The sequence below is a fragment of the Callithrix jacchus genome, chromosome X (genome assembly GCF_049354715.1).
Source record: "Callithrix jacchus isolate 240 chromosome X, calJac240_pri, whole genome shotgun sequence".
NCBI lineage: Eukaryota > Metazoa > Chordata > Mammalia > Primates > Cebidae > Callithrix > Callithrix jacchus.
Window position 1 is genome coordinate 18,039,289 of NC_133524.1, and position 21,164 is coordinate 18,060,452.

The 21,164-nt window shown below is 40.2% G+C and overlaps 1 protein-coding gene across 6 annotated transcripts in view; it reads left to right on the forward strand.

Moving 5' to 3' along the window:
* Positions 1 to 21,164, forward strand: part of NHS (NHS actin remodeling regulator) — a 368,567-nt gene that overhangs the window by 341,963 nt on the left and 5,440 nt on the right. For 3 of the 6 annotated variants that reach the window (XM_002762666.6, XM_035288875.3, XM_035288874.3), the window contains exons 4-8: positions 9,345 to 9,407; positions 11,440 to 11,632; positions 14,304 to 14,435; positions 15,707 to 18,685; positions 18,993 to 19,119. In XM_002762666.6, coding sequence (XP_002762712.1) covers positions 9,345 to 9,407; positions 11,440 to 11,632; positions 14,304 to 14,435; positions 15,707 to 18,685; positions 18,993 to 19,119 — 3,494 coding nt within the window. Of the gene's footprint in view, positions 1 to 9,344; positions 9,408 to 10,099; positions 10,230 to 11,439; positions 11,633 to 14,303; positions 14,436 to 15,706; positions 18,686 to 18,992; positions 19,120 to 21,164 lie in introns of those variants that run through there. The other 3 variants (XM_002762667.6, XM_035288876.2, XM_035288878.3) reach the window with 2 other exon arrangements.

A 21,164-nucleotide genomic window follows, 5' to 3' on the forward strand; every position in this document is an offset into this window, starting at 1 on the left:
GTACTAGACTGCTGGGTCTGACTAGCATCTCTGATGGTGGCATAATGAGTCTGATTCTGGGAGTGAAGAAACAGATGAGGGCTGAAACCAATTGCCATAGCTGGGAGCAGAGGACCACTGCTGGGACGATGCTAACAGAAACAGTGAGTGCCAAGAAGTAAGTCCCTTCCTGTTCCAGCCTTCTAGTCTCCCTCTTGCACTCTCACTGGAAGAACCTAACAGGGAGGAGCTGGCAAGAAAGAAATGTTTACAAAGCCCCAGCAGGGCACAGAAGAATAGGTTCAGAACTGAGAGACAATAGCTTAATAACCAGCACAATAGCTAATGAAAACACTAGCCAATGAGTCTGGTTCATATTAAATACTGTCAGAAATAAAGAAAATTCCTTGTTACAGTTTAGTTTTGGAATTTTTTATTTGTCTTTTAAGTATTGGCCTGGCTATAGAACTAAAATATGTCACTAAAAATACCTGTCTGTACACATCATTACCGAATATTCTCAAGTTGACATCCTCTTGCATGCCTGAGACTTTTTTCACTGTTCAAAATATAAGCAGACAATGGAACACTACTCACAATAAAAAGGAATGAATTGGTACACACAACAACTTGGATGGATCTCAAAGGTATTCTGGGTGAAAGAAACCACTCTCAAAAGGTTACCCAGTGTATAATTCTTCATATGAAATTTTCAAAAAGACAAAATCATAGAGATGGAGAACAGATTAGTGGCTGCCAGGGGTAGGGGTGGGGGTAGGTTGTGACCATAACAGAATATCATAGGGGAGTTTTTGGGGGGTGATAGAACAGTTCTATGTCCTAATTGTGGTCGTGGTTACACATACAAGTCTATACATGAGCTAACATCAATAGATCTGTACTCAAAACAAAGGAAAAACAGTGAAGGCAGAATGTGCATGGTTTGTGTGTGAGGTCTTATATTTTTTTGCTTTTTAAAAATTTGCAGTGATGAGATCAAGTATGACCCTGATGAGCTTTAGCCACAGCTGGCCTGAATTACCAGTTCAAAGGTTCCCTTGGAGTGGGCCTGAGTCTGTGACATTTCTGCAGTTACCACATGCCTCTGACTCCCCCAACTGAGGGCCATGGAGGAGTGCTCCCATCACTTCTGGGCTGTTCTGTTGACTCACACTGCCGGCTTCTCTGATTTGGGTGAGAGTATTTGCACTGTTTGTAGCAGTTCAAAGACTATTTCTTCCCTGCACTTCAAAGCCTTGCCTGCCTTTCCCTTACTCATGTCTTTATTTGGTTCTAGCAACCTTTGAGGGTTGATGGAACTGAGTGGCCCTTGGCAGTGGCTCCACTAATTGGCAAAGCTGGCCACAGGGGATGAATAAGATACTCACTGGCATCAACATCACAGTGATCATGGTCCAGTGGGCCCTGTTTTGTGTTCTTGACAGTACAGAGCAATTCCTGGGAATAAATGACTATGCTGACCAGCCAGCAGGAAGTGTTCTCCATTCTGGGCTCCCTGTAGCCCTCTTTTTCATTCATGTGGGGACTATTTTCCACAAATGTTCCAAAATAGAATTGTGTTATGCCCTGCATACTTAAAATGCTTCATTAATAGGATGTGATTAAACAAAGTGTTCTTGAACTTTAAAATACATAAAATTATTTTGCATTCCATTACCCTAAGATTTTTTGTTCCATTCCAGCTGAGATCAAAAGAAGAAAGAGAGACGCTGTGCACTCACACACTCTCTTGCAGAAAGCCTCTCTTTAGGTGAAAACTGCACCATTGTCATCACCATTCAAGCTCTTTTCACTAGGGACAGCTGTCACACCCCCAAACGTCTACCAACAGGATAGGACTTAAAAGTGAATGAGCGTGTACTCTTTTTGTGTCTGGCTGTTTTTGCTACACATGGTTTTTCGAGATTGAGGTTATTGTGTAGTTTTCCATTGTATGAATATGGAATTGCACAATTCATTTACCCATTCTGCTGTTGGTAGATATTTGGGTTGTTTCTAGTTGCAGGGTATTATTTGTTTGTTGGTTGGTTTTTATGAATAAAGCTGTTATAAGCTTTATAAGTATTTTGTGCAAGTTTTTTTGTGGAAATACTCATTTTTCTTAAGTCTACATACCTGAGATGGACTTAAAGGATATACACGTATAAGTTGATTAGATACTGCCAAATACTCTCCAGAGCTACACCATTTTACACTCCCACCAGCATTTAGGAAGATTCCAGTTTCTCTACATCTTCGTCAACATTAGGTATTATTAATCTTTTTCATCTTAGCCCCTCTAGTCCACAGTAATATATTAGAGTTGTTTTCTTTTGAATTTTCCTGATGAGTAATTATGTCAAGCACCTTAATATATGCTTATTGGCCTTTTGTGTGTGTGTGTGTGTGTGTGTGTATATTTTTTTTTCTTTTTTTTTTTTTTGTTTTTGCAAAGTGCCCCTCAGGAGAATCAAGGAAGTGGTGATAGCTATATCTCTCAGGGAAAGAAAGTAAAGGTATGATTTGGAAAAGCAGACTTATCAATGATAAAAGGATATTCCCCAGGCCTGAATAATTATGCTTTTTGTGTTTTAAATAAATATTAATTTATTTAATATAAAGTTGTTAAAGAAAGAACTCAGTAGGCACCTGTTCCCAAATATCTCTCTTCAGCCCACAACCATTACCCAGAACTCTGCCACAGCGATTGGAATAAATCACGGTGAATTGGGTTGATTTATGATGTGTTGTCAGCACCCTAATAAGGGTGTATTTGTGGGCTTCTTTCTAGGCTTGAAGCTGGCTGAAAGGGTATTATGAAAGGTTTGGAGACTTGGGGTTAGGGATGGCATGCCAGGTGAGAGTGCTTTGGGTGCTTTGGGTAAGCATGAAGGCTCTGACTACCTAGGAGAGAGTGGTGACAAAGGACAAACCCGGAAAGGGAAGAAGGCTTAAAACAGAGAAAGCATAGGCTGTCCCTTAAACTTCTGCCTACCTCTTCATTGTGTTTACCCATGATTGTTCACCTTGATGAATGCTGGAGCCAAGGAGAGGGCAAGGGGGAAGCACTAAGTGACTGCAGAATGATGTTCCTTAACATGTTGGGAAGATAAAAGCACAGTGCCAGCCTTTGGGAGACTTTGAGACAGTCTCAAGGGAATAAAAGTACTACATAATTGTAGCAACAAGAATGACATGTGAAGAGGGCATTGTCAGACTTCTTGAAACCTTTGAGAAAGATAAAAGCAGTTCATATTTATGTACAATACATCCACAAACACTCCTGTGCAGGAAGAGCTGAGGCCAATAGGACATAATATATGCACAAATGCAAGGATTTGGTCTAATGACAAATAAGCCACATGGTAGTGTAAAAATAAAAGCCCATATCACCTCACTGGAAACCCAGTGTGGTTTGCAGTGGACATCTTTGCTGTAGGGTCTTATTCTTGTTTTCAAATGTAACACAGCATCCAGCCTCCAGTAAATATTTTCATGTTTAAGACAGCATGATAGTAATAAATCAGCTCTGAAAGTCAACTGCTGTAAGTGCCATGTGGTATCAGATCACAAACCAAAGCCAATTTTTCAAAACATTTCCTGCTGGAATACCCACAACATTTTAACAGATGTCTTTTGAAAAGTTTTGAAGGAAAATAAGCCCCCATCAGCATATAAAATAACACCCAAAAGAAAGTAAAATATGGAGTGGAAGGATTATTTTTTCTTTTGGTAGTAAAAGAAAGATTGGGGATCACCTTGAAACCTTTGGAGAAGTGCTTGTTCATAGCCACAATAGGGGAGAAATAAACTTTTCTCACACATATACCACAAGAAAGACTGGGGTTTGAAAAATCTTCTTTCATTATATACCAAAGACATTTCTTTGGCTTCTTTTTGAGCATAATGTTTGTTATTTCTCATTCTGAACACTGGTCGTAAGTATAATTCTGGCTTTTGTTGAAGCAACTCATTGGAAGCTACAGAAAGGATTTGAGGATATTACTGATGAGGCCCAGAGGGACAGAGATGGAGTGAAGGCATCTAAAGAATCATCTTTCATCAGGGACAAGATGGGCATGGCTGATAGTTGCTGATTCTAAAATGCTGCAAGTTGGAGTCTGAAGCTTCTCAAAATCACTAGCAAAAGAGCCAGAATAGGAGTCTGGAAAAGGAAGAGGAAATCACTCTTTTTTTTTGCATTTTTCTTCAACAGCTTATTATGAAAAATCTCAAAGGTACAGAGAAGTTGAAAGACCTGTACACTGAATATGCACATACCCATGAGGGAGAAATCATTTTTAACCTGACAATTTGTTTCTACTGGGGCCGATTTTGGCCCACATCAAATAAATGATATTGAATGAATGAATGAATAAATGAATGAATGAATGCCTAACACTCCTTCTACCACTCCTCCTTCCCCTTGTTCTGGGGAAACCAAGGTTGTTCACTGCCACTCTTGTACTGAGTGATGATTCCACAATCAGGTGTCCCCTGTGGATCTGCTTCCATTATCTGTTGTTTTGAATGCTTCCTGCTCATGCTGTCTTATCTCCTCCTATGCTTTGCTGTCTTTGACCTTGCACTGGATGTTGTACTGAAAAATTATATGTGGGTGGAAATAATTTGATGTTATTTCTCTAGAAGAGGATTTTTGTTTACTTATGCCAGGCATGTGAACATGTTAGCTGTACAACACATATTTATTGAGTGCTGTTGAGGCAGTAAAAATACATTATGAAAAAGAAATGATTAGTCTTTCTCTGAATAAGTAACAGAATTCATTTAAATAGTTGTGGAAGAATAATTTAGTTCATATAAGTTTGATCAGCATCCAGCTTTCCCTAACCTTATCCATCAGCACCCATTAAGGCGTGGCAGGCTGAGCCATGCAGAGATGCCTGAGGGGGCAGTTCTCTTGCAGTTGTATTTCTAAGATAATTTAGAAAAAATATATACTATGAATTGATTATTGCATTCATCATATAAAAATATAATCAGAAATATTCAGAACAATCTTCTTTTGACTAAACACCCAGGAAAGAGGGTGCTTTATTTTATTTTTAAGTTTTTTTAAAAAAGTTTCAATAGTTTTTAGGTACAGGTGGTTTTTTTTTAAATTACATGAGTGAGTTCTTTAGTGGTAAATTTTTATTTTAGTGCACCCATTCACCTGATCAGCATACACTGTTACCCAATATATAGTCTTTTATCCCTCACCCTGCTCCCAAAGTCCCCTGCCCCAAGTCCTCGAGGTCCATTATATCACTTTATATGTCTTTGTGTCTTCATAGCTTAGCTCCCATTTATAAGTTAGAACATATGGTGTTTGGTATTCCATTCCTGAGTTACTTCACTTAGAATAATGGCCTCCAGTTCCATCCAAGTTGCTGCAAAAGGACATTATTTAATTCCGTTTAATGACTAAGTAGTATTCCATGATATACCACATTTTCTTTATCCACTTGTTGGTTGATGAGCATTTAGGTTGGTTCCATATTTTTGCAATTGCAAATTATGCTGCTATAAACATGCATGTGCAAGTGTCTTTTTCATATATGACTTCATTTCCTTTGGGTAGGTTCCCAGTAGTGGGATTGCTAGATCAAATTGTAGTTCTACATTTAGTTCTTTATAAATTTTATTTAACTTTTATTTTAAGTTCAGGGGTACATGTGCAGTTTCTCATGGGGGTTTGTTGTACAGATTATTTCATCACCCAGGTATGAAGCCTAGTACCCATTAGTTAAGTTTCCTGATCTTCTCCCTTTTCCCACACCCACCCTCCAATAGAACCCAGTGTGTATTGTTCCCCTCTCTGTGGAGGACCCTTTAAAATACTAGACTAAGGCAATTACTAATTAATGGCAGAAATATAACTGTATATTTATATACTTATAGCTCATTTTAATATTATAAACCTAAATGCTCTAAATCTGCAGACCATCTGCAGGGACTGTAGTGTTTGTGTTTAAGTAGAGGAACCAAAGAACACAATCCTTCCACACTCTACCTCCAGAGTACCTAGTTCCAGCCCTTACAAGTTGAAGATTGGAGCTACTATCAAAATAGTGGAGAGACCAATTAGCTGAGGAGGAATCTGCTATGGATTCCCAAGGAGACCTTAACTCTCCATCACAATGACCACAACTGAAAAGTCTGTGCTTTCTCTGAACTTGCCATCCTTAGTCATTGTTGGGTGTGACCTCATGCTTATTTAATGGGGTGGGTGGGTTTCTCAAACAGATAAAAAATGAAGTCCACTCCTCACTCCTCACTCCTGGAGAAAAGTATTCAACAGGAGAGCTGACTTAGGAGACTTAAGATAAACTACCATAATTTATATATTAACATTAATATCATTAATATGTTTGCTGGCCTGCAGTTTCTGACTATGTAATTGTTTGAAAGTACTTTCATGAGACACCAAAGCTTTTGGTTTCTTTGAAGTAGCTTCCTTTTCCATATAGGCTTTGCTATCAGGCTCCTTTTTTTTTTTTTTTTTTTAACTTACATGAGTTTTCTCTCTCATTTACACACCCTGGTTTCTTACTTGAGAATTCCACATCATTGCCTGTGGCTGAGTTTTAGGAGAGAACCAGGTTAACGTCTGAACTCGGACCACATATACCACCTCTGTCAAAATGGTCACTTTCAGCGAGGGAGCCATAGACCCTACGAAATCATTAGTCTGAAATAAGACCTAGATCAAAGTTAACTGGGCCTGGGGAGAAGACATTTGCTCTGCTTAAACGTTAATGAGCAACTCTTTCAGTTAAAACTTAGAAAAATAGAATAGAATTAGACACTAGTGTTCCCCACAAAACACATGTCTGCCATGGGCTTAAGAATAACTAGGCACTGGCAGTTTCCTCTACTTGTTTTCACCTGTTTGCATGAAGATGGTAAGTCCCTTGGATTTTGTGGAATTTGCTTCCTCCCGAGATATTGAGCATGCCCCCGCTTTGCTCTGTTACCCAGGCTGGAGTGCAGTGGTGCAATCTCAGCTCACTGCAAGCTCTGCCTCCCAGGTTCAAACAATTCTCCTGTCTCAGCCTCCTGAGTAGCTGGAATTACAGGCATGTGCCACCATGCCCAACTAAGTTTCTACTTTTAGTAGAGACAAGGTTTCACCATGTTGGCCAAGCTGGTCTTGAACTCCTGACCTCAAGGGATCTGCCTGCCTCAGGCTCCCAAAGTGCTGGGATTACAGGCATGGGCCACTGTGCCCAGCTGCCCCTCACTTTCTTTGGGGTTCCCATCACTGCTAAAACACACAGAGCCAATATCATTCAGATGTACAAATATTTTGATAAGTTCTTACAGTGAGGGTGGTACATTGCTGGCATCATGGAAGACTGAAAGGAAAATCAAATGTGGCCCCTGACCTCCAGGAATTCACAATCTAACAAATGAAAAAGACACATCCAGGGCCAATTCCTGTTCCATTAAAGCCATGCTGTAGGATAAGTGCTATAATAGAGGCCCAGCAGAATTTAAAGCTGATATGGCTTAGAGTTTAAAAAGTTTCATGACCTTCTCAGTAGATCCTAAAGAGGGGATTCTGGTTACCAGATAATTCTCCAAATAGGACTGGCTATATAATTTGTGGGATCCAGTGCAAAATGCAAATGAAGAATCTTTTACTCAAGAATTTCAAGACAATGATAGCACAGCCTGAAACCAAGTATGGGGGCCTTCTGAGTGCAGGGCCCTGTGGGACTGCTGCACAGATCACACTCATGAAACCAGCCTGGTCTCCAAATGTGATCTATGAATAGGAGAAAGAAGCAAATTTTAAGCAAGTCTGGAAAAGGAAATTATAAATAGATAATATTCTTCCAAGTAGTTCATAGGAAAATAAAATCACTTGAATAAAAGCAAATAATTCAATCTTTTCCAAATTTGCAAGTGGGGTTGAAAATCTAAAAGATAACAAAGTTACAGTTTGCAAAGATATTTTCACAGATATTTCACAGCTACAAGGTAAGTACATTAATAATAATAATAGTTGTTGTAATAGCAGCTGGCACTAATGTATAGAATTTATTAACTGCCAGGATTCTTCTAAATATATTACACATACTTTACTCGTTTAATCCTCAAAACAGCCCTGGAGGAAAAATGCTATTATTTATCTGTCTTACTACAGATGAGGAAACTAATCTTAAAGAGGTTGAGGAATTGCCTCTGGCCAAAGAAAATAAGTGGTGGAGCCAGGATTTGAATTCAGACAGTCTAGCTCCAGAGTCTGTGCTCTTATCACCATTTATGCTACCTCTGAAAAAATAAGAAGGAAGGGAAGGAGGGAGGGAGGGGGAAGGAAGAAAGGAAGGAATAGTGGGAGGGAGGAAGGGAAGGAAGGAGGGAGGGGTGAAGGAAGAAAGGAAGGAAGAGAGGGAAGGAAAGAAGGAAGAAAGAGGAGGGAGGAAGGAAGGGAGGGAAGGAGGGAGAAGGGAAGGCGGGAAGAGAGGAGGGAAGTAAGGAAGGGAGGAAGGAAGGGAGGGAAGGAGGGAGAAGGGAAGGAAGAAGCAAGGAAGGAAGAAAGGAAGGGAAAAGCAAGGAAGAAAGAAAGGAAGGAAAGTAAGAGGGAAGGAAGGAGGAAGGAAGGGAGGGAGGGAGAAAAAAGGAAGTAGGAAGGATGGAGAAGGAAGGAAGAAGAAAGGGAAGGAAGAAGGAAGAAAATGAAGAAGGAAGGGAAGGAATGAATGAAGAAGGAGGGAGGGAAGGAAAGAAGGGAAGTAAGAAGGGAGGAAGGAGGGAGGGAAGGAAAGAAGAAAGTATGGAGGGAAGGGAGAAAGGAAGGAAGGGAGGGAGGGAGAAGAGAAAGGAAGGATGGAGAGGAGGGAGGAGAGAAAGGAAGGAAGGAGGGGAGGGAAGAAAGGAGAGGAAGGAAGAAAGGAAGGAGAGGAAAGAAGGGAGGGAAGGAAGAAGGAAGGAAGAAAAGGAGGGAGGAAGGGAGGAAGGAGGGAAGAAAGGAAGGAGAGACAGGAAGGAAGGAGAGGAAGGAAGAAAGGAAGGAGAGGAAAGAAGGGAGGGAAGGAAGAAGGAAGGAAGAAAAGGAGGGAGGAAGGGAGGAAGGAAGGAAGAAAGGAAGGAGAGACAGGAAGGAAGGACAGAAAGGAAGGGAGGGAGGGAGGAAAGGAAGGAAGGAGTGAGGGAGGGAAGGAAGGAAGGAGGGAGGGAAGGAAGGAAGGAAGTAAGGAAGGAAGGAAGAAAGGAGGGAAGGAGGGAGGGAGGGAAGGAAGGAAGGAATCACAGTATATTCTTCCATTAGTATCATAGATTTGGCCTAACCAGTATACACTGTGTGTTGTGTGCCCGTTTTTAATTTTTTCTTTTTTTGCATTTCATGTTCATAGTTTAACAGCACCCGTTCGCCCTCCCCCACTGAGTGTTGCCACATGACCCCATGGAGTAGAAAGGTATTGATTCTGAGAACATTCCTTCACAGCCCTATCCCATTCTGTCCAGATACTCTTCCTTTCCTTCCTCTTTGAACTTTATGGAAAACTTCCTTGTTTCTAACTAATGGTTTTTCTTTAAAATTAATTTTAAAAGTGGTATTTTCCTAACTTGAATTAAGTAGAATGTAACTTAGACAGCCATGTCATTTGCTTTTTTTCCCCATTCACTGCCCCCAACTCTGCAAACTGCATCACCTAACACCACTCTTGGACCTCGTAGTCCAGCAGAGGAAAGAAATTCCAACTTGTCCTATATTTAATTTATCAGAACTGTAAATGTTCAGCTTCTCAAATGAAAAAAGGAGAACAAGACAAAAGGATTCGCTGCCAGCTGATCATCCCTGTCACCATTAAATAAAAAGTGCTTTTGGCTGCTGGTCAGAGCCTGTAGTCAAGTCACTATCCTTTCGTCACTTTGCAGTCCATTGTTATTCAAGGAAGGAATGGACTACAAAATGAAACCTCTGGTGGTGGGGGTTTCTCTCTAGGGGTCATTCTCTCTCAGTGTCTCCCTCTTTCTCTCTCTCTCTCAATCAGTTTCTCTCTCTCTCTTTGCATGCACCAAACTTTTTTTCTTTTTGGAAGTTACCTAGGAAACAAAGTCTTTTGTTCTCGAACTTTATTTGAGCTATTCGCTTCACTGGGAATCTGCACAAAAGCTGAAGAGAGAAAGAAGGTTGCAATATTTTACTAAAACGTTCATGGCGAACACATTTTTCCCAAGGGGGGAGTCATATCCTGTTGGGTGTGTTAGGGGGAATTGCAGAAACCTCTGACAAGGTAAGTAAATGCTGGGGGTGAGTTTAGACAAACGGCTCTGGAATCAGCTCTTTTGAGAACAGTTCGTTTGACAATAGGTGAAATCCTCTGAGTCAGCAAGGCATGATGTTTCCAAACGCAAAGATGGGAAAATTTTTTTTTAATGATCCTAATTTTAGGGCAGGATATTATTAAAGTCTTACTGGGATAAGAGCAATGGATATTTATTTTATACAGATACCCACCTTCCTCCAAATTGCATAAAAAATAAATCAAACTACATTGAGAGGCGAAAACTGATTCTTTTAATCATCTAGTTTAGAAACCCAACCCCGAAATCAAAACTGGGATGGAGCCTTTTAAATAATCTGGGCTAGGAGCCCAACCCTGAAATAAAAGTTAGACAGTATTGATATTTATCAAAGGTTTGGATGGATAATTTTCCAGTGTCATGTAGAAATCAAAGCCCCTAACTACACAGCTAGAGGAAAAGTCTCACACCACAAAAATGAAAGAAAATAAACTAGGACTGTTTTACCTTTCCTAATTTGAAAAAGAAACTCACTGGAATCGCCCCCGTCCCATTAGTGGAAGTAACAGCATGTGTATTTTCCACTATCCTTGGTGGGGGGGAATTCTTTTTTGCTTTTCTACGTGCATACAGTGTTCGTGAAAATGAATTTTTAAAATGTTATTCAAAAACGCTGTAATCCTGCAGTGAAATTAACTCCTCATGTTTTAATGCAGCTTCTCAGATTAGGTTGGCTTGTCCTTCAGGTGATGTGTTCTGGAATGTCTCCTGACTTCAGGTTTTCTGAACCTTTTCATAGGCATCTAACTTATCTTCTTCCTTTGATCCTAGTCATCTAGAGATCTCAAAACTGTTGCTAGAAATATATGGTGAGATAGCTTGAAAGTGGATCTGTCTTTCATTGGATTAGAGACTCAGTTTTCTTTGGTGTAAAGTTTGGGGATTTCTGGCTACCTTGTCTCTCCTGTTAATTACATTTAACCTGAGAAGCATGTTTATTTAGCCCATTTCTTTCCTTCTGTGTTGCTTGACTATTGAAATAATACTTTCAATTCATTGGCTTACTATTTCTAGGAATTCTTCCTTTGTCCTAAAGGCTTATTTCTGATCTCATTTTTTCTTCTCTAAACTAAGAAATTTCTTATATGTGTGCTTATGTATAAACTTTTATAACTGAACCTGACTGTACTTTGTTTGCAGTCCCATCCCCCGGAGGATGAAGATACAGATGTCATGTTAGGGCAGAGGCCGAAAAACCCAATACACAATATCCCTTCTACACTGGACAAGCAGACCAACTGGAGCAAAGCACTACCTCTCCCAACGCCAGAGGAGAAGATGAAACAAGATGCCCAAGTGATTTCTTCTTGCATTATTCCCATCAATGTCACTGGTATCGTTCTGGTTTTTTTCTTAGGGGCAGTCGGGTCAGAATATTCTGTGTATTAAATATGTTCAAAATCTGTGCTGCTAAGAATACCATTTGTAAACAAGTAATGCCTTTTCCATCAAAATACAACCCAGAAGATGTTCAATGCGCTTTTGTCAGGTTTTGAACATCAATTTACGGTTTCCACTGGGCCACTTGTTATGTAAATGATGGACAGTTTCTTTTTGAAAAAAAAAATCACCAAATAGCTCTTTGGCCATAGCTGACTGAAATAATGGAGAAAGCAGCAGTGATTAATCATATGATAATGATGTGTGGCACTGCAAGAAAGAAAACAGCAAACCCAGGCTTCTCAAACTGCAAGTAATGGTCCTGCAGGCCAACTAGAAAATCTGTTTTCATGCTTCCTTGGATGAAGGTAGGCTTTTTTTAAAAGACTGTTACAACTTCTGTATCGATTTGGGGGATTTTGGACCTAAAAATATATGGATACATAGATGAAGGCTGAATTCTATTTTAAAACCAGGAAGGTTGTCTTCTTTTCACTCTCTTTTTTCTTCCTTCTGAGTACTGAGAATGTGAATATTAGTCTAGGTAGAATGGAGGCATAGCTAAACCTTTCTGAAACATTTATTGGCAGCAGTTGTAAATTCCAGAATTGGATCTAATACTCTTAGTTGTAAGTAAAATAATGTTATAAAATATTCTAACTTTCAAAGACATAAATTAAATGGTCTATCCATTGGGCTTTCTTACATCTCTAATAATAGTTACATTTTAACTCATTTGTATATTGCAAATTTAAAAACAGCCATGTTATGACTGATTTTCATCTTGGTACTATGTGACTAAAGATTGCATGTCACTCGAGATGCATGTCGCATAAACAATTATTAACCCCACTCAGATTTCTCTCATATAAAGTGGGGAAGCAAATGGACCAGATATCTGGGACAGATTTTTTTTCCTGAGAAAAAGGAGTCCTAGTTCATGGGCCTGTGGTGAGTTGGGAGTTAATTTTCCTGATAACCTATTCAACTTGTAAGATAAATTATTCTAAAGATGTGCCACTGTCTGATCTACACAATCCAAATGGGATGTATTAGGGGAGTTCAGCTGCCAAAATGGATCATTTTGTCACCCTCTTAAACTAATTTTCAGTTCTGGAAACCTCTGATTATTAGCAGCTCGTGCTTTTTTCATGGCACTGTAAGTAAAATCTCATTTTCAAATTTAGTGCTATGATTATGGGCCATTATTTTATGATTGAGGGAAAGGGACACTTTTTGGTTCTGCTTTATTTCAGGAACTCTGATTAAAATTTAGATCAGATGTTGATTTCAAGAGCTTTAATGAGAACACTGTTAATGATGTCCACATAACACAAAATGTCTGTGTCTATATATCATGCATTCTATAATTACTAAGATTAGAATGAAGGATTTTAATTTGGGGTTGGAACTAAGAAAAATTTCATTAGTAAGAATTCTCCAATAATATCGTAATTATTCATCATATGATATCTCATACAGATTTTTCAAAGTGAGTTCTAGAAACTGTTGGCACTGTGATGTTAAACAGAACTCAACTCTTTCATTATAGAGCTGAACCAGGATTTGACGTACCACCCAGCTTAACAATCAGGATAAATGATGAGGTGACCAAATTCTAAAGCACGGCATTGTGGCTTTCTTAGGCAAAGCTCACTCTGAAAAATCCATGGTGAATGCCTGTTTCAGATAAGAGTTTTAGTTCCTCACCTCCCCTCTCATCATTCTAGTTTTGATGGAACTGACTGCATGTAATGTTGATAATGTAATTATGGAGAGAGAAACTAACAAACATCATGGTTTGCCCTCTGTGTTTACAAAAACAAACATATGGCATAAAGACTGGGAATTCCAGCTTTACAGTTGGTATAGAAAGTGGATCCATTAAAGTGCAGAACTGGGGACTGCCTTTCATGTTTATTTTATACTGAAAAGACACCTCGTGCTATACCAGAAAGCATCCAGTTTAGTAAACAGAAGAAAGCAGACAAGAGTTCAGTGATGATTTTAAAAAAACAAATCCTTAGACCATTGAGTTTCCTCACAGCAAAGAGGTGTGTGTGTGTGTGTGTGTGTGTGTGTGTGTGCGCGCGCGTGCATGCGGCGTGTACACAGGGATTGTGAGAAGGTTTGGGCCATAAGAGATGGAGGGAACAAAACCGCACAAAGAAGGCTTTTAATGAATAAATGGGTTAGGATATATTAGGTGAACTAATTCAGGTTAGCATATTGGCTGCCGATTTACTATGCAAAGGTATCAAGTTCAGAGAGCCAAGAAATAGACCAGTAAATAGTAGTAACTAAAGGTTATAAATCCTTAAGGAGTCATTTCTGTGTGAGAGGGACTTTTTTATGTCTTTTTCTCTTCTCTTTCTTTTGATTTTTCTTCTTTGCTTGTTTTTGTTGGCAGTACAAGCTGTTGTGGAGAGCTGCATTTGGAAGTAAAGCTTAATGTATTGCAGCATAATTTAAATAAGAGCTGAATAAGAGTTTCCTTATATTAGTTCACAGGCTTATCCCAAACTCTTTCCTTACTTCCTGTGAATAAATACCATTGTGTTCCAAGCAAATGAAAGTTTGTTTGCCATTTCTAAAGGCTAACGAGACCTATTTGTGGGTTGCAGGAGTTGGCTTTGACAGAGAGGCTAGTATACGCTGCTCTCTGGTTCATTCGCAATCAGTACTACAGCGGAGACGAAAATTGAGGAGGAGGAAAACCATCTCGGGTATCCCCAGAAGAGTTCAACAAGAAATAGGTGTGGTATCAAAAAATGTTAATGGTTAACATTCCTCTGCCTAGTACAGATGGTAAGGAGATGAAGTAGAAGAAATAGATGAAATAGAAAAACGGTTAAACATTTTAACTTGCAGAGGTTTTAAAATGGTGTGTATTTGTTTTGTATTCAGCAAGCCAGGTGGTATTACTTTCTAACTCTCTGTTCTTGACTGTGAAGGTCTGGCGTTATAGATTTAGGCATATACATTCAGGTCTTATGGCTGAAATGTAATACTTAGCTGATTTTTGAAAGTTTTATTAAGGTAAAATTGTGAATAAAAAGTAGCAGGAGTCAATGAAAGCTTTCTTTTTGGAAATTGTAACTTAATTTAAGAGAGATGTGCTTTCATGTCATTATTTTAAAAGGTAAATTTCAGGCATATGCAATGAAATACTGAATATTGATAATATGATACCTTTGGTGACAATTTTTCTGTTCAGTGTGTTTAGAATATCTCTGCCTATGGTTTTTAGAAAAATTATTAGAGTAGCATCTCTTGTAAATAAGATTTTTATTTCTAATAATGAGATCTATGATTTTTATTTCATCATGTTTATATTACAAAATAAAAATGAAGAGTAGTGGCCAAAAAGATAAAATGTACTTTAGTTTTAAAAAGTAGTCATTATTGTGGCAAATTAATGTGATAATGAAGAGAGGGATAATTCACAAAAGACATAAAAGCATATATATTGTCGGTATATATAAGGATATACAAAGGGGACATGTATATACACCCTAAAGCATTTTAACTTTCTCCTAATTATATACATTAATTTTTTTTTTTCTGTTTAAAAACAAATAGGCCGGGTGAGGTGGCTCACACCTGTAATCCCAGCACTTTGGGAGGCCAAGGTGGGTGGATCACAAAGTCAAGAGATCAAGACCATCCTGGCCAACATGGTGAAACCCCGTCTCTACTAAAAATACAAAAATTAGCTAGGCGTGGTGGCGTGTGCTTGTAGTCCCAGCTACTTGGGAGGCTGAAGCAGGAGAATTGCTTGAACCCCGGAGGCGGAGGTTGCAGTGAGCTGAGATCGCGCCACTGCACTCCAGCCTGGCACCTGGCAACAGATGGAGACTCTGTCTCAAAAAATAAAAATATAATAAATAAAAAATAATAAAATAAAATAAAAAAATAGAAACAAATAGCTCTAACCTACCAGTACACAGATCTGCAGACATAGCTCAGAATGTCTGTTAGTCTGCTGATATATAAAATATCTCACTGTGCTTTTCATGTGCCCTAGATTCTGATGAATCACCAGTGGCCAGGGAAAGGAATGTGATTGTGCACACAAACCCAGACCCCTCCAACACTGTCAATAGGAGATCCGGAACCAGGGACTCTGAGTGCCAAACCGAGGATATTCTGATTGCTGCCCCTTCCAGAAGGAGAATTAGAGCTCAAAGGGGTCAAAGCATTGCAGCTTCCCTTTCTCATTCTGCTGGCAACATTTCTGCCCTAGCAGACAAAGGTGATACCATGTTTACTCCTGCAGTGAGCAGCCGCACAAGATCTCGGAGCCTTCCCCGGGAAGGTAATAGAGCTGGGGATGCTGAGCCCAAAGTTGTTGCCAAACCCTCAGCATATGAAGAGGGAGAGTCTTTTGTGGGTGACCATGAAAGAGCCCCTAATGATTGCAGTGAGGCTCCAAGCAGCCCGAGTTCCCAGGACCACCAGGCTACTTTGGGCCTGGCCTGCTCTCAACATCTTCACAGCCCCCAGCACAAATTAAGTGAGAGGGGAAGGTCACGACTGTCCCGAATGGCTGCTGACTCTGGCAGCTGTGACATCTCCTCCAACTCAGACACATTTGGGAGCCCCGTCCATTGCATCTCCACAGCTGGCGTCCTCCTGAGCAGCCACATGGACCAGAAAGATGACCACCAGTCATCCAGTGGCAACTGGAGTGGGAGCAGCTCCACATGCCCCTCCCAGACCTCAGAAACTATCCCTCCTGCAGCTTCTCCACCACTTACTGGCTCTTCGCACTGTGACTCGGAGTTGTCACTAAACACAGCCCCTCATGCCAATGAGGATGCCAGTGTCTTTGTGACAGAGCAATACAATGACCACTTGGATAAAGTGAGAAGCCACCGGGCAAACTCCTTTACCTCCACTGTTGCAGACCTGCTGGATGATCCCAACAACAGCAACACAAGTGACAGTGAGTGGAATTACCTACACCACCACCATGATGCCTCCTGCCACCAGGATTTTAGTCCTGAGCGTCCCAAGGCAGACAGCCTGGGCTGCCCAAGCTTCACAAGCATGGCCACTTATGACAGCTTTCTGGAAAAGTCTCCATCAGACAAAGCGGACACTAGCTCTCACTTTTCAGTAGACACGGAAGGATACTATACCTCCATGCACTTTGACTGTGGTCTTAAAGGTAGTAAGAGCTATGTCTGTCACTATGCAGCCCTGGGCTCAGAGAATGGCCAGGGTATAGGGGCTCCCCCTGGTCTTCCAGACTGTGCCTGGCAGGACTACTTAGACCACAAGAGGCAGGGAAGACCAAGCATCTCTTTCAGGAAACCAAAGGCAAAGCCGACGCCACCTAAACGTAGCTCATCATTGAGGAAGTCTGATGGAAATGCAGATGTTTCTGAGAAGAAAGAACCAAAGATAAGCAGTGGTCAGCACCTGCCTCACAGTTCCAGGGAAATGAAGCTGCCTCTTGATTTTGCCAACACACCTTCTCGAATGGAAAACGCCAATCTTCCCACCAAGCAGGAACCTTCTTGGATAAACCAGAGTGAACATGGCATTAAGGAATCTCAGTTAGACACTTCAGATATTCCATCATTCAAAGACGAAGGTGCCGAATCCACTCACTATGCAGACCTCTGGCTCCTAAATGACTTGAAAACAAATGATCCTTATAGATCTCTATCTAATTCAAGCACCGCTACGGGTACCACAGTCATTGAATGCATCAAATCTCCAGAGAGCTCTGAATCCCAAACATCGCAATCAGAATCAAGAGCCACCACCCCATCTCTTCCTTCTGTTGACAATGAGTTTAAACTGGCTTCACCAGAAAAGCTGGCTGGCTTGGCATCTCCATCAAGTGGCTACTCAAGCCAGTCTGAAACACCGACATCCTCTTTCCCTACAGCTTTCTTTTCAGGTCCATTGTCTCCCGGAGGTAGCAAAAGAAAACCTAAAGTCCCAGAAAGAAAGTCCTCACTACAGCAACCCTCTTTAAAAGATGGAACTATATCACTGAGTAAAGACCTTGAACTTCCAATTATACCTCCTACCCATCTTGACCTAAGTGCTCTTCATAATGTCCTAAACAAACCATTCCACCACCGTCATCCACTGCATGTTTTTACTCATAATAAGCAGAACACAGTAGGAGAAACACTGAGGTCGAATCCTCTACCATCCCTTGCAATTACACCAACGATCCTGAAATCTGTTAATCTTAGGTCCATCAACAAATCAGAAGAAGTTAAGCAAAAAGAAGACAACAATACAGATCTCCCTTACTTAGAGGAACGCACGCTTACAACGGCTGCCTTGTCGCCAGGTAAGGTTAAGCTGCATACAGCAAATAAATCAGTATCTCATCAGTACTCTACCGAAGACACCATACTGTCCTTTTTAGAGTCTTCTGCAGCTGAGATGGGACCAGGTAAACTACATTTAGAAAATAACCCTACTTTTGATGTGAAGAATCGCTGCAATCCAGAAACTGTAACCTCAGCTGGTAGCAATCTTATAGATTCAAATGTCACAAAAGACCCAGTGCATACAGAGACTGAGCCTATTCCAGAAAACACACCAACCAAAAACTGTGCTTTTCCCACAGAAGGATTTCAAAGGGTCTCTGCTGCCCCAAATGATTTGGATGGTAAAATAATACAATATGGAGCTCGTCCAGATGAAACCCTAGAACAGGTACAAAAGGCACCCTCTACAGGTTGGGAGGAAGTTGTACAACCTGAATCTGTGGATGTAATCACATCTCAGTCAAACTCACCAACTAGAGCAACAGATGTAAGCAATCAACTTAAGCATCAATTTGTTATGAGCCGCCACCACAACAAAGTGCCTGGTACTATCAGCTATGAATCAGAGATATCACCTGTAAATTCATTCTATGAAAAATGTGCCGAGCAGGAAAATATTGCTTCAATAATTTCAGCCAAAAGTGCCTCTGATAACAGCAAAGCAGAGGAGACCCAAGGAAATGTGGATGAGGCTTCATGGAAAGGTCAGTCACTGACAATTTTGTCATAATGGAAATGTGTCTCATGGCACTTCCTAGATTTTTTTCTTTCTTATGTTCCCAATAATATGGTACAGCCCTGGGTGTTGGTTTCCCTCCACTATTTCTTTGCACTTATTAAAACAATTGAGATAAAAGCTTTTGTTATTGGATGAGTAAGCTTTGAGAGGTATCTCTCTCATTTTAAAAAATGGCAGCAAGGTAATTTCTGTTTGTTTGTTCCCTGAGTCAGTGAAGTACAGTCATGTGCTGGATAGCTTCCTCTTAAAGATTCTTCTGTTCTTATTTTAAGATTCATCACCAAGTGATGACTCCATCATTTCACCACTTAGTGAAGACTCCCAAGCTGAAGCAGAGGGTGTGTTCGTGTCTCCCAACAAACCTCGAACAACTGAGGATTTATTTGCAGTCATTCACAGGTGAGGCAACATTACCAAGTTCCCCTAAACAAAAGTACAACAAAGGCTTTACCCCTTCAAATGCTTCTCACAAATGCAAATATGGGAAAGCCTTTTGTAATTGTAATACATTCAGCAAAAACAAAAGCAAGCAAAGAATTATTTTTCCAAATCAAGTTGGTAGACTGACACACAAGTTGGGAAATAGGATCTTTACGTTTAGCTTGATAGACCTCTACTGAGAGACTTTTGTAAGAGTGGCTTTATTTTTCCCCAGGAAAAGACATTCTGGACCAGGTTTTTATGTGAAAACAATCTGTGGTTAAGTGACTTGGGATGAAAGCTCAAACTCTAGTGTAATCTCTGACTTTTAAATAATTTCTCAAACCTAAAAAGTATTCTCAAAGCTGTAGTCATATATCAGCAGAGACAAACAGTAGTTGATTCACCATGGATCCACCAAAATCTCAGAAATCACCACTTAAGAACTTATTCATGTAACGAAATACCACCTCTTCCCCCAAAACCCATTGAAATAAAAAATTAAAAATTCACATTGTACCCTATAAATATATACAATTATTTGTCAATTTAAAATAAAATTTAAGGAACACACACACACACACACACACACACACAAAGTTGATTCACCAGAACAGTCAGAGTCTCAAGTTTGAGAAAAGACAATACATGTACCTGCCCATTTTATAGCTCAGAACAAGTAATATTTGCTCTCTGTTTTTTCTCTTCTTAGAACTTAAATTCTTCAGCTGGGCATGGTGGCTCATGCCTGTAATCCCAGCACTTTGGGAGGCTGAGGCGAGTGGGTCACCTGAGGTCAGGAATTCAAGACCAGCCTGGCCAACATAGTGAAACCCCAGCTCTACTAAAAATACAAAAATGAGCCAGGCATGGTGGCAAGCACCTGTAATCCCAGCTACTCGGAAGGCTGAAGCTGGAGAATCGCTTGAGCCTGGGAGGTGGAGGTTGCAGTGAGCTGAAATTGTGCCATTTCACTCCAGCCTGGAGGACAAGAGTGAGACTTTGTCTCACACACAAAAAAATAATAATAGTACTGGCCTTCATCTCCAAAATTAATGTCCATATTCCATGAATACAGGTCCTTGGGGTTGCTTTTCCAGGAGAGTCTTGTGTCCACACTGCAAATGCACACTTCTTCATCTGCCCCCATGAGCCCTTGTGATCTGTGGTCCATATTTGCAAAACTACTCCTTATAGCTAGCTGATGACCAAAGAAAAGAACAGGAACTAGCCCTTGGAGACCTAACCTATATCCAACTGAGCTACCCAATCATGATGTGCCATGCCTCTTCCTTTTGCAAACATGACTGTCTTCTTAGACCTTGGGAAACTAGATGGAACTCCCAAGAGATACAACTTGGGGATTGTCTTTTCCACCTCATAAAGTTATAATTTTTGAAATAAATACATCGTAAGCAGCTTACAATATTTTAATCCTGGAATTCTACTTTTTATAGGAATTTCTAATTTCTGTTGATGTGGTTCTCTCATAAAGAAGGAGTACTGCTGCCCAACAATTGTTTTAAAAGGAGTCAATCAGAAACACCTTCTGTGTATACCTTTGCAGGTATACTTCTCCACTCAGAGAGTGACAAATCATTAGTTTCTTTTCCTTCACCCCTATACCTAGTCTAAGCTCTGATTATATTTCCCTCACCCCCACACTTTATCCTCAGTCCCAGGAAAAATTACTAAACTGCTATGTAAGTTAAAAAGCTATGTAAGTTAAAAAGTTACTCCCAAAGAACCAAATGCTAGTATGTGGAATAGTGGACAGGACGTAAATAGTGGGGTCAGAAAGATCTGGATTTGAATCCCAACTCTGCCACTTCCTATGCAATCTTGAGTAAATTAAAACCTCTGGACCTATTCCCTTATTGCACATGGGAATACCTATAGCTCACGTATTTGATTTGGATGACATTTTTGTGTCTAGAATATGGTAGATGCTAAAAGCCAATGTTAGTTTGAAAGTCCTAACTTAGTACAGTGCTAGACACTGGCATATACAAGATCAACCACAG